Source organism: Pteronotus mesoamericanus, unplaced genomic scaffold (assembly GCF_021234165.1).
Source record: "Pteronotus mesoamericanus isolate MK-2021 breed Mesoamerican mustached bat unplaced genomic scaffold, CSHL_Meso_final contig_657, whole genome shotgun sequence".
NCBI lineage: Eukaryota > Metazoa > Chordata > Mammalia > Chiroptera > Mormoopidae > Pteronotus > Pteronotus mesoamericanus.
The window spans coordinates 16475143-16487586 of NW_026555229.1; the positions used below are offsets into that span (position 1 = coordinate 16475143).

The following is a 12444-nucleotide window of genomic DNA, read 5'->3' on the forward strand; positions in this document are numbered from 1 at the left end:
TAAACACTTGATTAGTCACTGCCACACCAATGTGAAGGAGTAATTCACCTGAGGGAAAAAATCACTTTGTTGTAGGCATGAACCGGCCAGCAAAATAAACAGCTGTTCATGATGGTTTCATTTTCCTCTGACAGGTGAAAGCCTAAGTCTGTATCTGAGTAAGAGAGAGACTTTTTCAGTTTAATTGGTGGGAAGCACTGCTTGCTAAGTGAGATGCTGCCAGGTTACTAATTTGGGATCTAAGCTTCAGGTGAGTCACTTTCCAACAGAATGAGCCATGAATATTTTCTGTAGCTGGTGAAGTAAGCAGGAGACGTGCTTATTGCTCTGTTTTTTTAAAGGCAAAAACATCTGCCTGCTTACTTGACAAACAGGAGTATAGGACATTCAGCTATAAAAGGCTGTTTAAAGTGATAAATCTGGAGAAAGGTGTAGAGCTTTTTACACTGAAACATTCTGAAAAGCCAGGGCACAAATTTCATAACTTGGAAGTGAATGCAGCTGCTTTTTATCTTGGAATTTAGAAATTTCAGATTTTAGATTTTTAAATCTTGTAATATTGCCAGAATATATGGATATTCAGTTAATATGATTACATATGTTACACCACAATATGCTATATGTAATAAAAGGCATTTTTCCTTACCTACCCCCATAATAAAGAGAATTTTTCAAATTCCTTACATTTAAGCCCATGAAATGGATTGATTCCCGTATATGAAAAATTATGTTGGCGGCCTTTCACAAACAACTTGAGTTTTTTGTTTTGCTTTGTTTTGCTTTTTTTTTGTTTGTTTGTTTGTTTTGTTTTAATGGGAAGGAGAGGTAAAGTCTGTGCTTCTGTCGTTTGTATGGGAAAGTCTTTATTTTTGGTCTGTAAAACGAAGGTGTGGAATTAAAAGACCCCCAAAGTTCTGCCTGGCTGTATGATCGATTTCCTCATCTATGAAAATGATTTCTATAATGGCAAATGGATGAGCAGTGAATAGGGCCGCAGTTTTGCCCATTAGATGGGCAGACAAGACAGAGTAAAACCAGGTTGAGTTAAGCCCCCGCAGCCCAGATAGGAAAGCCTGGACTACCACGGCTGGAATCCCACCCCCTGTAAAGAAACTCAGGGAAGCAGAAGGCGCAAGGAAGGTGGCAGTTGCAGTGGGAGGCATGGGGGCGGGGGTGGGGGGGGTCGCCGAGCCTGCTCCTGGTGCCCAGGCCACTTGTCCTCGGCATGAACTCCCAGAGTGACAGCGTAAGTGGAAAGTGTTAACGCCATTCACCGTATTTCTGGAATTGGGAGGCGGGGAGGAGGAAAGTTGGGGAAGAACATCGGAGGAGGAAAAAACAAGCCAAAGGAGCACATTGGCAGTGGAACAAATGTCAGCCTGACGGCAGTCACAGGGCTTGTTTCACTTTTGCATCCTCCTCTTTGGTTTATTTGCACAGAAGGCAAGAGGCGGAAACAGAACTCCAAAGTTCAGAGGCCACAAAATGGAGCCTCATGGCCTTATTCCTCATGGGTCTTTGCAGCGCATTTTAAACCATCTGGCTTCGAGAGAGAGAAATTCGCCTTGAGTTAACTTCTATTTGAACTTCATACTAATTAAGGTTTGCCAAAATGTTGGCTGTCCATTTAAAACAAAAGAGTATTTTAAAATGCTGCATCATCCCTATGTCCACGCACACCTGATGAAAGATGCACAGAGTGATGAGAATTCCGCCCTGTGCTACAATGTGATCGCTCTGAAGAAGAGCTAAGGCGCTTCAGAGTCGGATTTATAAATTTACTTATGGAGTGAGAGCCAGAGATATTTCAATCTGAGCCTCTTATTTACTTAGTGTTTACACTTGTTACCAACATGTATCTCAGCCACTAAAAGTTAACACACAGAAATGTTAAGATTCTTTATACTTAAAAAAAAAAGTCATCATCAGGCTGATGGATAACAGTACCTGTTAAAAAGTCTGTATTCCATATTAAGGTGTCCTTACTTTCCAGCTTGAAAATGCTGTAAATTCGAACTTTGCTTTATCACTCCTGAATCAATACAGAACTACGGGCTAAGGGAAGAAAAAGATCTATTCTATGTCTTGGTAGAATGCAAAGGATCGCGCTAAATGATCCTTCCAGCCGCAGTTCATATGACTAAGGCAGACGTGACGGAAGCGAAACGAGCCCAAACCTCACTCCCCTTCCCCAAGAAAAGCCTGGTTCTACTTTTTGTTTCTTGCAACCTTTTCAGAGTTCCATGCTGCAAAGTTCCCCTTCTTTCAAAAGTCAGAAAGCGCTAAATAGCCGAAGGGGTTTCCCTACACGGTTTTTCTCCAGTTAGTTTGATGCGGGGTCACCCCTTTCCTCCAATCATGGTCTTGCAGAGTCACATCTTATTTTAAAACATCCAACTGAAAGAGATGCACTGTAGTAACCAACACACATAGGACTGATCTTACTGTAAAAAAAAAAAAAAAAACCCAAACCAAAAACCCTGTAACTTTACCTGCACATTTTGTCAAAAATAGATGAGAGGAGATGGCATGATGTGCATAGTCCTAAAGCCTGAATTTGGAGAGCAAGGCAAGTCTCTCATAAGCACAGCAATGTCTGGCTGACACTATTGTGACGCCCAAGCCTAAAACCTGGGGGGTCCAGCAGTGGGTGTGATGTTTTCTCTGATCCACTAGCCAGGGCCTTGTTTTGTGTCAAGTAGGATAGTGCTTTCTTCTTAGCATTTAAGCGTGAAAAAAGAGTGTGAAAAGTTCAAGGCATGCCCCTGAGTTAGAGTCAAACCCAGACAACATACACAGGGGAAGGTAAAAACAGTTATTTTTAGTTTCAAAAAACAAACACGCAGAGTGATTCCTTTTGTTCTCATATAACAAATAATACTTGGAGGGAAAGTCTATAGAAAACATAAATTCAAAGAGATCTTATAATTTTGAATTTTTTTTTTTGCTTGCATTTTCTGCTTTTGCAAATTTATAATTGTCTTCAAAAAAAAAAAAAGGCAACTGATTCTCCAATAATAGGTTTAGGAGAAATTATACAGAAAATATCATTAGTTGAATAGATAATATTTTTCTTGCAATGGTCTTAGAATTCAAAATGGCTGTATTTTCAGTAAACTAATAAATGCTGATATAGAGGACACTATTCAATCTAAAGCTTATAAATTTATAAACATGCATTTTACTTATTTCAAATGCCATATGTTAAAATAAAAGTTATGTTGTTGTTCTCAGTATACAAAACAGAGTCTTCGATCCTTACCCTACAAAAGACAGTCTTGGATTTTGTATTCTCAACATCAGCACAGGAAATTTATTGTTCTCCTATATTCAGTCAGCCTGGCTATGAAGAAAAGAAAACATCTATGATTAAGGACCAAAGTTCAGGTCAGGGCTACAGATTAATAAAAATTCCAGCAAGTGTTGGCATGGAATAATTTTATATCAAAAGGAAATTTGGTCCTAGGTCTCTCAAACAGAAACTCTTCATTTAAAATTTTAGAGGTAGAAAAATTCTTGAGAAAGTACAGATATCTAAGGGCAACTGAGACATCTCTTCTCTATGAAATGCCCTGCCTTGTGCGTTTGGTTCACCATCTTCTCTATTTTCAAATCCCCATAAAGTTTGTTAAGACTAGAGGGCAAATATTTGGCCATGGACTTCGGGAAAGATGGCTACCTAGAATAGCTCAGGGATATTTTTAAATCACTCGGTAGTTCCTAAGTCAATTCAAATCTTTACAACAGTCTAACAGCAGCTGTTGAACAGGAGAAGCTCCTTCAGGGAGTTTTGCGGGGACAGTGGGTCCTGGACCACTCCCATGCTGCCTTTGGCCCTGTCTCCAGGCACCCAAAAAGAAATGGAGACCATGGCAGGCACCCAGGCACCTCTACTGCAAATTTTGCTTTTGCCTCAATTATTCATTCAAGGGAAAGTGCTGTCACACAAACTCATCCTCATATAAAGGGGTGGGAAGAGTAGGTTTACAGTTGCTCATATGGAAAAAACAATAATTAATAAATAATACTACAAGAATAAACTCTTTCATGTATTCACAACTATAAGCCTACTTCTGCCCACCCCTGTACATTAACTCTTTATTTCTGAGTACTACTATGTTAGAGTCTCCTACACCTTCCCTTTCCTTCCTACCCCTAGTCTGTAGCAATGAAAACATAGTTTGCTGATTGCAGCCCAAGCCGAAGGCAGGCATCTTTAACAACATATTATTTCTACTTTAGAAATAACATTTTAGTCTTTCATCCTTACTAAGTCTCTCTTTCAAGTATTAATGTAAACATTATTTTTCTGAGAAACTGATTCAGATCAGTACTACTTTTATTTCTATTATTCATCCTAAGGTGTCGAATGCACAATCACAAAATATAATCATTGCATTATATTATTTAATTAAAAACAGGATTCATTATCCCTTGTTAACATGCAATACAATTCTGTGTGTTCTTCTAAAAATTGTATGGAAATTTAATCTAACACATTAGATTAGTGATAGAGATTCATCCACAAGTGTCACCTTAAATAATTTTGGAAGTATATAGTGCTCCAATGATAATTTTATATGACTGTCACATATAAAAGAGATGCAGTAAAATCAAACCAATATTGAGAAATTGGTCTAAAATTATTTTATTTGCTAACAAATCCTGAGAATTTACTCCCCCCAAATCACAATTCTTCAGGAAATAATTCTCCTGGGTGTCTAACTAGCATTTTTTAAAAAATTCAAATAATGAAAGTCCTCCAACTTCTTTGGTCTTAAACAGGACCAAAAAACAAATAAATAAATAAAAGGTAAATCAAGGAAGAAGAGAAAAGCAATAACAACAACAAATACAACCCTACACTTTGCTGATACCAAATGTAAAGAGTCAAGACTTAAATTTGTGACAACTGAGTTTTTCAAATTCCACAAGTAAATTTTTGAAAGTTACTATTTTGAAGGTTAACATTACCATAAAATTCATGCTCAGGCATATAGAAATCATCAGCTATAAAGGCAGAGACAGTCTTTTCATTTTGCTACTAAAAAACAGATAATTCCTCTTACACAGATTAATTTAGAGTACATTTTCAGGGAAGCTTAAATCCCCTTCAGTCAGGTTCTTAAATTTAATTACAAAAGTGAAACAATTTATTAGCTCTCATTTAAGTGCAACAACAAAATAGGTGGGCACACAACTCTCAGGGGCCAACGAGACAAACCAAATCAATATTTGCCCCCGTAAGAGAGAAAACACTTTTAGCCATAACTTGATAAAACATCTAACTGGTCCACTTAACTGGTATTCTTCTTCTCCTTCTTCTTTGCTGCCCCCTATGCGGAAAATATGGTGAACATTTTCTTCATTCACAACAAACTCAATGACTTTTTATTTTGCTACTTTTATATTAAGAAAAGAAGTACAAATTAGAAAACCTGGCTTTTATAGGATGTTTTATACATATCTGCTTTATTAGCCCTGTAATTATGTCACAAAAATATTCTTAAGTTGTATATACTTCTCCCAAGTTAAAAAATTGTCTATTTAAAAATGGCAAAACAGCCTGCTTAAAGGATTTCTTTTGCCTGATTTTTTCCTTTTCTCTTTCCTGTCTGAACTCACTGGATAACTGCCCTCCTTCCAGGTTCATTCTGCCTATACGGAAAGTGTGTGTCTATACCCTGAAATATACCAATTACACCGCCAGAAGTAGCATCTCCAACAGTATCCTTTCATCTTCAGCGTCAAAGCCTTTTGAACAAATGACCAGGAGGTTCAATCTAAAACAGCCTTTGACAGGAATACCAGCTCAGAGCACTCACGTTAGGACTATGGCTCCAGCTTTATGGTTTATTCGGTAAGCAAGAGAGAAAAACCTCATCAACTTTGTAATCTGCACACATGGTAGAGGTTAAAATAAACGTGAAAGATTAACAGAAGTTTTGATTACCCCAAAAGGTCACAAACATCGTTTTAAAAGAGAGGGGGAAATCCCCCTTATCACTTAATACAGCTTCATCCAGATTTCTGTACAAAGCTAAATAAAGGATTTCAGACAAATACTGCAAAACTACTACAAAATGCTACATTTTCCTTTTTCTCAATTTCTTGGTAATAATGACATCATTTACTATGTGTTGAGCACAGTGGGAAGAAGTTCACATGGATTTTCAAATTTAATCTCATAGCAATCCCATGAAATTGAAAATAGTAGTAATGGGGAAATGGGCTCAGAGAGATTTAGTAATTTGTACAAGGTCTCACAGCTGGGAACTGAAAGAACTAGGACCTGAACCCATGGGGTCTGATTTCAAGACCCAATACTTCCAGGCCATCTTGGCCGCATCCATTATCAAACCATTCCTGGGTGAAGCCTTAGCCATTCTGCCTCTGACATGATCCATGAAGAAATCGTTTACATTAGTGATTTCAACCCTGGCTGAACAGTAATATCACATGTTAAAAAATACTTATGCTTTGGCCCTACCCCTAGAGATTCCAACTTAATGGATCTAGGGGAGGGGCCAGGCATCAGTATTTTTCTATACTGTAGCGGTCCATAAAACAGGTACTCCTTCCCTTTGTGATGTTTAAATTCTAATGGTGCTTAGATTCTAGAATAATCTAGTAGAATCCCCAGAAGGGTCTAACGTGCAGGCCAGAATGAGAACCAGTGATCACACGGATAATACCACTTAACCAGGCTCCTTGCTCCAAGCCCTCAATGTAAGCAACTCCACTGGCAGAGAACAGGCAAGAGTCCAGCAATAGCTGACATGAGACAGTAGAATCTAACAGAGAGTTCTAGATCTGAGAAGCAGTGGAGCACGATGGGAACTGCAGGGGCACTGGCATCAGCCAGACCTAACTTCATATTCCATATCCACTAATTAACTGTGTAACATTGGGCCAATCACTTGCCTTTTGTGGTTGTTTTGCAGATTCAATGGGATGATATGAGAAAGCCCCAGGCATATAAAAGCGCTCCATCAGTGGCAGTTGCTGCTGTGGTTTTTGTTGTTATTATTACTACAGTGGTAATGACTGTTGCGAGGAGGCATTAGGAGTGAAAAAAATAAAATTACAAAAAAACCCCACTTTTATTAGTCAATTAATTCCTACTTTTATTACTTAGCATTTAATTTGCAGCCATTTATATTGCAATTAGCTTGGCAATCATATTTTTCATTCCTGACAACTGGGTGAGTAAGGGTAACATTATTACTCCCGTTTTCTAGATGAGGAAAAGACAACATTTCCATCTAGTCTGTCTCCGGTTTCTATGATTCCATGATGAAAGACACCTGCAATCATGTTCATTAGTTCCCTATGAAAAATAATATTCAAGCCAGATGGCAAATGCAGGAAAGGAGAATTAACAAGCACTTGATAGCAACCCCAAAATAACATCAAAATAATCACTTCTGAACATTAAAGTCATGGCAAACAAGTTCCAATTTATATAAAGGTGTCAAAGAGGATTAAGGAAAATGAACAAATACATTGTTCTTTGTCCTCATTCATTTAGGAACTGTCTGACATAAATGAGAAATTCTATTTGACATGCAGACAGAATAGTGGTTAATTTCCTGTATGAGGGGTCTTCCATTAGCAGGTGGGAATACGCTAACATGCCCTGATATTTTATCTTGAATCAGAGCTACAAAGTAGAAGTCTAAGATGGAGAGACCAAATTCATTGGTTCTCAAGATCCCCAAGAAGCCCGTGGAGTGTGGGCAAGGATCCCACAACTTCAAATGTACACCAAACACATTTCCAACACTGAAGAGCAGTTTGCCTGTAAATGTCATCTTTGCCAAAGTTTCGATGAATGAAATACAAATGCGTCTAGACACACTACTGAATGCATTCATGCTATATAACCACCATTACATGGGGAGGGGAATCCTCAATTATTTATTGTTAAAAAGGAGTCTGCATCAAAAAGGTTGGGAAACACTGACGTAGTACAGCCCCTTTGTTTCATTGAATAGGTCACAGATGACCTTGGGGACAGCTGGGACTCCAGTCTAGGTATTCTAATTCCCAAATGGTCTTTGTCCCACATCACACATCCTCTCCAGTGAGAAGTTAACAGTCATGGCTGTGTCCTGTTTCTAATAACCCTTGTCTTTCTAAAAGAGGAGAGTATAGTCCTCCCCTCTCTCCCTGGATATGTTCCAGAAGTTTCTATATATCCTAAACCTTTCCTTTTTCTTTCCTTCTCTTCCTTTCCTTCACCTCCTCAATGCCCCCCTCCCCCACCATCTATACCTTAGGGGTGGCAGCACTCTGTCCCTTTCAAGCTCAGATGCTCAGGAAGGGCCCTGGGACATTTGGTCTCAATATGAAGGTACTAAATAAGGAATGTGCTAAGTATGTACAAAATACACATATGCATGAATGTATTTTACAGCTAAAACCCCAGAACTTCTCTGTATCTACAGAAAATAGGAAAATGGGGATATTCATGAACCTGTCAACACTAACAGACTTTTAAACCCATAGCATACCAACTTCTCAAAATGCTTTCACATCTATTATTTCAGTTTATTGTCTCAGTTGCTCACTGGGATGTAAGTGCTACTGGAGTACAATTAGAATTTAAGTGCCATGACAAGAAGAAATGTTATCTATTTTATTAACAACTCCCTCCTCACACAATAACTAAAACAGTGCCTGGCACATAGTAGGCATTCAATTAATGTCTGTTGATTGAGTGAATGACAGAAATAAACAGGAATGACAGGTAATTCATTATTTACCCCACATGTAGTTTTATTTTTATTTGAGAAGATAGAATGATCTGCAAGGGAAGAACCGAGCCCCTAATAATCTTTTTGGTCTTCAATTCTCCTGTAACATTTGACTTAACATCCTTCCCTCGAATATTTTTAATGTAATTCTTCAAAATTATACAAATGATACATTCATTTTGGGTAAGTCAGATACTACAAATATGTTAAAAGAAAAAATAAAAGTTCCTTATGATTCTGTCACCCAAGGATTACACAATTATGTTCATGATAGCCTTTCGGACCGTGTCCCCTGCATATGTGCGCGCACGCACATACACATACACACACATTTGACATATTCCCAAAACTCTCTGCCCTAGATTCCATGACTTGGAGTTTTATCTTTTTTTCCCTAAGCCCTTTTTGTTTGTCTCCTATGATAGCTCCTTACCCTCTTCCTATGTCCTGAATACATTCCTTCCCCCAAAATTTAGATCCTTCGTTCAAGAGGACTTTTCCCCTTTTCCTTCCAGAAGATTTATCTATTCTTACTCAGCTTTAAGTTCACTGAGGGTATCTAACATCTGTATCTTCAGTCTTTCCTTTCTTCTGGGATATCAGCGCCCTACATGTCTAAAACCAAATGTGCCCTGTTCCAACAAAACCAGATCATTCGCTTGTTTACCTCATTTCTGTCAACTGTAACAAAATTCTACAAGCTATCATCAATGGAGTCACCTTTGGTTCCCCAGCCCCACTCAAAGCAATTTTTGTCTTTCCTACTATCTCTCTCGTCCTTCTCTTCCCATTGCTACTATGATTGTTTAGGCCCTACATCTCTATTATTTTCTGCCTGGGTCTCCTGCTTTTTGTATAACTAAACCTCCATCAAGGTTACCTGCTGCTGCCAGTTAACTCCCTAAAATACCACTTCCATCTGGCCGATCCTGTATTCAGGAATTTGAGATGGCTTTGCGCTCTTACAGAATGGTATTCCAGCGCCTTCCAATGTCACCTCAGACGACTTGTGCATCCTTATTTCTCATTATTCTTAAAAATAAACCCTTTGCTCCAGCCAGCCTGGTGTTCTCAGTATGCATCCAGCTCCAAAATATTTGATCGTGAGTTAGGTATTTATTAAGTATTTATTATGTGTAGAATCTATAATATTTGCTAAGCCTCTATTCTATCAGGTGAGGCACTGATGCTGGGGATGCAAAGGTGAACAAGACACACCAAGTCCTTGTCCCCATGGAACTGAGAGAGGAATGAGGAGACTCCTGAGAGGGGGTTCCAGCTCAGGATACTTCCAGTCTCCCATTAAAATATCACGTGAGTCAAGAAATCCTTGAGGGCTGAACTTCGCGGCCCAGGCTGCAAGAAGAGATTTAGAAGGATGGACTGAGTGAGGATAGCCGGAGTGTGGGACTCAACGGGGCAGTAGAGGGTGGGCATCCGAAGAAGGGGTTGACCTCCGCCCAGGGGACACAAGGCAAGGCACAAAGGAGGGACAGAAAGAGCTGCAGCAACGACCTGGGCGAATTGTGTCCAAAGGTTCGTTCAACACTGTCGAGCAGAGCACAGGCTCCGTCCCTGCGGCGCCCCAGGCGCTGCGGCAGATATGGGGTGGCTGACACTTGGTTGCTACCGTGGAGGGATGTTCATCTAGCAAGGAGGACAAGGGGGTCTGCGATGCTTTACCACACTCCCGAAAGTGAGAGATTCCATTCGAGGTTCAGAGAAAACATCAAGTTCAGAAGGTGCATATCTGGGTCCTTATTACAGTATTTACAGAATCGCATGTTTTTATGCATGTATGGGCATCTATTGAAAAGCACTATCTTGTTTCAACGTGTGTTCTCACTCCCTTTCTCATTTTATCCTAAGTGACCACTGAATCGGACAGGGTAGGTAACACGTGTTTTCCAGATGCGCAACGCGCGGCGTAAGCGGTTTAAGCGATCCGCTTGGGTCAGAAACACAAAAGGCAGGAGGAGAACGTGCACACCTCGAGCCTCTCGGCCCGTTGCTGCGGCGGGAGGATGGGAGCAGAGGACGCGCACTGGAGTCCTAGAGCTGTCTCTGACACAGGCCGGTGCAGCGACGCCACGCAGGCAGCTTGGATTTAAAGGGGCAGGACGCGGGCAGCCTCTGACGCTTCTGGAGAGGGAACAGGACCCCGGGACACCCTTTCATTTCCCTTCGAGGCTTGCCGGCAACACCCCCTCCTCTCAGCCTGTCTCGACCATAACCATCCCTTAGGGTTCACCCAAATCTTTCGGGCCCACAGTTTTTCATTCCACCAACCTCCCGGGGAGGGCGCGTCAGACGCCCAGCCAGGACTCTGCGCATCTCAGGGCGGCCAGTTCAATATCGGCCGAATGAATGAGCTCCTGGGGACCTGCACAGCTTAGTGGGCCTCCCCTGAGTTCTCACATTCCTACCCAGGAGAGCGGGCAGCACGGGCCGCGCTCGCCATCCGGCGGAGCTCCCGGCCGCGGGAACGAGGGGGTGGATGGCGCAGGCCTGAGGCTCGACTCCCAGGCCACAGGAACCGGCGCGCCACCCTGGGCTCGAGTCCGAGGCTGGAAGCCGGGGCAAACCTTTCCATGCTTCCACAGAAAGCGCTAGCTAAGATCGTTAACTATTTCCCCACCTGGGAAACGGGGGGGGGGGGGGGGGAAGGTGGTGAGAAACGACGCCGGGATGGCACTAGGCGAGGAGGCAAATCCCTCAGGAAGGGCGAGAGAGGAAGGCAGAAGGGCCATTCCAGGCTCCCGCCGTCGGGGAAACCGGGGACTGGAAGCCTCGCGAGATCTGGGGTCGGACTCTCGTTGCGTTGCCTAGCAACGGGGAGGACGCTCGCAGGCCCCCAGGCTAACCCCCGCAGTAGCCTTAAATCTCCTACCATGGGGGAAGAAGGCGGCGGCCGCAGCTGTGGGACCACTAGAGAGCTGCAGAAGCTGAAGCAGCAGGCTCTGGAGTACTACCGGGAGAACGACGTTCCACGCAGGCTGGAAGAGCTGCTCAATTCCACCTTCTACCTCCAGCCTGCCGACGTCTACGGGCACCTGGTAGGGACCTGGGACAGCACCCTCTTCCCTCCAGCCCCTCTCCCCCCGCCCGGCGCTGCGGCAGCGCCGCGCGCCTGCGCCGCAGAGTTGCGCACGCGCGCTGCTGCCGCTGGGGGATGGAGACCGTGGTGGTGCGGAGGGACGATCCTGCAGGGAAGCAGCAGCAGAGCGGCCACCTGGGTGCAAGGAGGTTCGAGAAAGTGGTGGACAGGAAGCAGCTCGAGGATCGTGGGCTCGAGGAGGATTTGTAGCTACGGCGACGGCTCGCGGCCTGACAGGCTTCCACCCTGCCTCTGGGCAGGCCTGCCCCGGCTGCCAGTTCTTTTCAACACAGATCTTAGCACTGCGTAGCTCAGGTTACCGACCGTCAGTGGCCACCTCTTGACGGTGGGATAAAGGCCTTGGCCTTCGCTACAACTTGTCCAGGGCCAACCCTGGGGCCTCATACCCAGCCCGTTCCCATTGCTTCCAAGTTTCGCTCAAACCAAGCCTCGCCCCTGCCTGGATGCCCGTCCCCACCTGACCAGCTCCTAGCTAAACTTGCAGTTCAGATCAAGGTCTTGACCGCTGCGCCCTGGACTAATTGCCCTTAAGCGTTCCTAGTTCCTGTAGCATTTTCTCTGCATGCA

The 12444-nt window shown here is 42.7% G+C and overlaps 1 protein-coding gene across 1 annotated transcript in view; it reads right to left on the reverse strand.

Moving 5' to 3' along the window:
• The window catches only part of HSPA12A (heat shock protein family A (Hsp70) member 12A), a 136149-nt gene extending 123871 nt beyond the window's left edge, over positions 1–12278 (reverse strand). Inside the window, exons 1-2 of the mRNA XM_054581230.1 lie at positions 12264–12278; positions 11650–11962 (exon numbers count right to left, since the gene is read on the reverse strand). Of these exons, the coding sequence (XP_054437205.1) occupies positions 11650–11962; positions 12264–12278 (328 nt within the window). The remainder of the gene's footprint in view (positions 1–11649; positions 11963–12263) is intronic.
• Positions 12279–12444: the final 166 nt, after the last annotated feature.